Source organism: Rattus norvegicus, chromosome 15, assembly GCF_021556685.1.
Source record: "Rattus norvegicus strain SHRSP/BbbUtx chromosome 15, alternate assembly SHRSP_T2T, whole genome shotgun sequence".
NCBI lineage: Eukaryota > Metazoa > Chordata > Mammalia > Rodentia > Muridae > Rattus > Rattus norvegicus.
In genome coordinates this window covers 27,246,445-27,250,893 of record NC_141548.1, presented here as the reverse complement: position 1 = coordinate 27,250,893, position 4,449 = coordinate 27,246,445, and the positions used below count along the sequence as shown (strand labels likewise).

General features: G+C 35.9%; 1 protein-coding gene across 1 annotated transcript; it reads right to left on the bottom strand.

Moving 5' to 3' along the window:
• Positions 1–3,118: 3,118 nt before the first annotated feature.
• Or4k15 (olfactory receptor family 4 subfamily K member 15) lies at positions 3,119–4,093 on the bottom strand. Its single transcript, NM_001000091.1, has one exon. The coding sequence runs from the start codon at positions 4,091–4,093 to the stop codon at positions 3,119–3,121; it is 975 nt and encodes a 324-aa protein (NP_001000091.1).
• Positions 4,094–4,449: the final 356 nt, after the last annotated feature.

Below are 4,449 nucleotides of genomic sequence, written 5' to 3'. Positions count from 1 at the left end.
GAGAGTTAAGGGTTTGGGGTCGATATGGGAGGAGTTCTAAAGAGGAATTGGGAATATTTCTCATTTATACCTTTAAAATTTGTCCGTGCCTATTTATCAAAACAGAGTTTGGACTTACACGGTTAAGAAGAAATGTGCTTGATGGCTGGTTCTGTTTAGTTGCAAAGAACGATCCTCTGTGCTGGAATCATGTCAATGTATGAATGCTATAAACCACACCACAGGCATTTGATTTCTTTTGCACTTTCAAAATATGTTATATCTTACGACCAGTCTACTCTGTCATTGAATCTCCAAGATAGTTTTTGACCATGAAAGTAAGGAAAAATTACAAGAATTGATGGAATAAGTTATTAATATAGCAGTTCAAACAACAATGGTCACAATTTAAATCTGTTCCCTCCTCTCGACACCTATGCTAAGTTCCCTACATCATGACAAGTCTTTCATGTAGTCCTTGTTAAAATCATGCTTGGGTAATTGAAGCATTTTTAAATGAGGCACCATCAGGCTAAGACACTATAATTTATCCTTAATTGTTTTATTGAGTATAGAAACACTGAAAGATACTCTTGTGAGTCTGCTAAATTTAAGCCATATTCCTTCTCACTTAAATGAGATTTTCATCCTTCAACCTAACTAAATGTATTAGGCATTCAGTCACTCACCTATTCCTTCATTTATTTACTTTATATTATATCGTTTGACTTGATTATTCAAATATTACCAAACAGTAATCAACCATATACCTATGAACTCTATAAGGTACTATCTTATACCCTGCTCACTAGTCAAATATTCGATTTCTGGAAAATCATACTATATGTGCCAAGTATGTGTTATTCTTGGAGCCAAGATATTTCAGTCTACGATGGCTCCAACTGCATATATAGCAGAGGATAGCTTTGTTGGGCACCAGGGGAAGGAGAAGCCCTTGGTCTTTCCAAGGTTGGACCCCCAGTGCAGGAGAATGTCGGGGGTGGTAAGGGGTGATGGATGGGGGGAACACCCTTATGGAGGAGGGAGAGGGGATACGGGGCTTATGGACAGGAAACCAGGAAAGGGAATAACATTTGAAATGTAAATAAAAAAATACATCCAATTAAAAAAAGATACTTCAGTCTAGAGATATATAGAATTGTATTGAAAGAAAAAAGAATATTCACAAGTGGATCTCAAAGATTGATGGGAAGAGAAGCCAAGTTGAATTCTCCTCTTAGTTTTTGAAATGGTGTGTTTTAGTTATTAATAAGGTATCATGTGTTAAATTTTATGTCAGCATATCTGTTATATCCTGGGCTAACCAGCTGTAAAAGAGTATAGTTGCAATGCCCCCATCTGGGTTCTATAAAGCCATGTGGTTATTTAACGGCACTGTCAATACTAGAAAAATTAACCTCAAAGTCTGATTCTTGCTGTAATACTAACACTGTAAAATGTGTGCAATTACAAAGACAATCTTCCTGGAGTGCCATTTCTGTAAGTAAAACATACTAGTCCAATAGTGATCCGAATAATAGATGTGTGAGCAGAAAGGGAAACATAATGATAAAATTCTTCCAGCTGTGGAAGAATCTGTGGAAGAAATGATTAACCCCAATCAATGGCACATATTTAGATTCTAATCTCACTCCTTACAGAGAAATAAATGGCATCAGCAGTAACATGAATTTTACTTAAGGTGAACCTAATGGGCTCAAAGACATTCACAGTCTCAACCATGGTATCTGTTGTAGTTAATTAATGTGTTACAGGTGTGTGCTCTTGAGGAATCAGCCAATTGGAAATAATCCTGTTTTCTGTCTTTTGGTTGCCTCTTCTGTGGAGGATAACTTATGGGATAACAAAGAAATTAAAATAATGGTAATATATATTTCTGTCCTCATTATAGGTCACTCAATTTATCTAATTTTTCTAAAATTATTCTATGACCCCCTAATATTGTAAGTACCATTCCATTTCATGTTATACATGAATTTTTAATCATTATTATCTAATTGTAATTCCTATTGAAAGATGAATATTAAGGAAAATGTTCATTAGTATATATACCAACAAAAAGTTCTTACATGTATGCATTTCTGGTCTCTCTGAATGAAGCTTCAAGGTAACAACAGCCCATTTGTTATAATATACAATAAATAATAAAAGTTCTCTTGAAGGATGAAAAGTATTTCTTTTTTTCTTTCTTTGTTTTCCTAACCTGCCATAGCAATCCTTTCATGACCTCCAAAATCTAAAAGAAGACAAAGGCGTTTATGTGACAGAATTATATTATTGTGTGCTCAGAAATATTTATATATACAACTTGATTGATAATGCATTTGAACATACCTCAGCCAAACTTGCTGTAGGATTAAGCATAAGATGATATCTTTTGCATTTATTGATGGAAATTGTGAATCCAGGCAGTTCTAGTAACATGGCTCTTAGATAACCCATGGCAAGAACTATTGGTTGTTTTAACGTTTAGCAGTATTTATGGATAAAAATTTTATTCAGTATTAGGGCTTTGCCGCAAAATATAATTATCTGTTCCACGAATTGATGTTCTTAATAATGTCTTTGGATTTCCCAAGGAATCTGTTCATCTATTGTGATTAATCTCTATTTAGTTAGATTCCTTTGAACATAAAACCCAAGTGCTGTAGAGCCTTGTGCTGAATAGTACGTTCTGTACAGTGGTCCATTGAATGGAAAATACTACAAGTAAGCATACAGCTCAGTCAGCACTGGGTGTCCACAAAAAGGATGTGATGAATGGAAGAAAGTGAGCATAGACCTAGGAAAGCTTGGAATCATCACTTTTGTTTTAAACTCTTCTCTTACAACAATTTTTTTCTTGATAGTGTAAATATAAACTGAGTTTTCTAAACACAAGGCAAAACATATTTCCAATTCAATAAATTCCAAAACATGAAAATAAGCTTTAATTTTAAAACAGTCTTAAGTTTCAAAATCAAAAAAATAGCACAGAACAAAAATAACTTATATTCATGAAATATGTAGTATGCCTTTAAACAGCCCCACATATTCAATGACTACCTTTTCACGTAAAGGCACTTTGATTTTGGAAATGTATTAGAAGGAAAACAAAAGTGCTGCTAGTCCTGTAATTTTATTTTGTTTCCAGCAAAAGAACATTTCTTATCAATGCAGAAACCTGTCCAGGTTTCAGATAGCGACTCCTCAGCTTTGACATAGCTGCTTTCACCTCTTTGTTTCTCAGCGTGTAGATAACTGGGTTTAAAATGGGTGTGAAGATGGTGTAGAACACAGCAAGGACTTTGTCAACTGAGTAGCTGCTAAAGGGCCACACATAGATGAAGATGCATGGTCCAAAGAATAATGTGACTACAGTGATGTGGGCAGTTAGGGTGGATCTGGCCTTGGCCATGCTAGCAGAGGAACGATTCCTAACAGTAATGAGAATCACAGTGTAGGAGACGACCAAGAGGAGGAATGAACTCAGGGAGAGAAATCCACTATCTGCAACTATTAGCAAGCTGACAACATAAGTGTCTATGCAAGCTAGCTTGGTCACCAGTGGGAGATCACAGAAAAAACTGTCCACCTGGTTAGGACCACAAAATGGCAAGTTAACAGTGAATGCCAACTGGCTAGTTGTGTGGATGAAACCCACAAACCAGGAGATGATAACTAGAATGATACACACACGGCGACTCATGATCGTCATGTAATGGAGGGGCTTGCATATTGCCACATAGCGATCATAGGCCATGGACACAAGAAGGACCATCTCACCGCCAGTAAAGAGATGAACAAAAAAAATCTGTGCCAAACAGGCATCAAAAGATATAGTTTTTCTTTCCACCAGAAAGTCAGCAAGCATTTTGGGAGTAGCAAAAGAAGCTACACATATATCTATAAAAGATAAGTTTGCAAGCAGAAAGTACATGGGAGTGTGAAGTCGTGAGTCTGAATTCACTGTGAGGATGATGAGGAAGTTACCCAGCAGTATTGCTAAGTACAGCAGTGAAAATATGAGAAACAGGAAAGGCTGGAGATCCTTTGAACTGGACAGGCCCAACAGCACAAACTCTGTCACCCGAGAGTAATTAGTTTCATTCATTGACTTTGGATGAGCGTTGTCTTCAGTTATCTGAATAGAAACAGAATAGGAATCAATTAAATAAGTTTCTTTTCCTTTCTCAATTACTATAGATAGATGATAGACAGACAGATAGATAGATAATTTCTTGAGTTATTCAATAATTACATAGCAAATGCGATACAATGTTGAATGTACATAGTTATATAAAGCCTGCAATTAAACAAAGTAATTACAAGGTTTTGAGAAATCTGCCCTTAGTCATCCTGGTAACTCTGTTGTTTATTATGCCTGATAATTCTGTTCACTTTGTGAAGCTTAGGGTATACTTCTTGCTTGCCTTTGCATAAACATGTTAGGTGCTCATGACATGTATA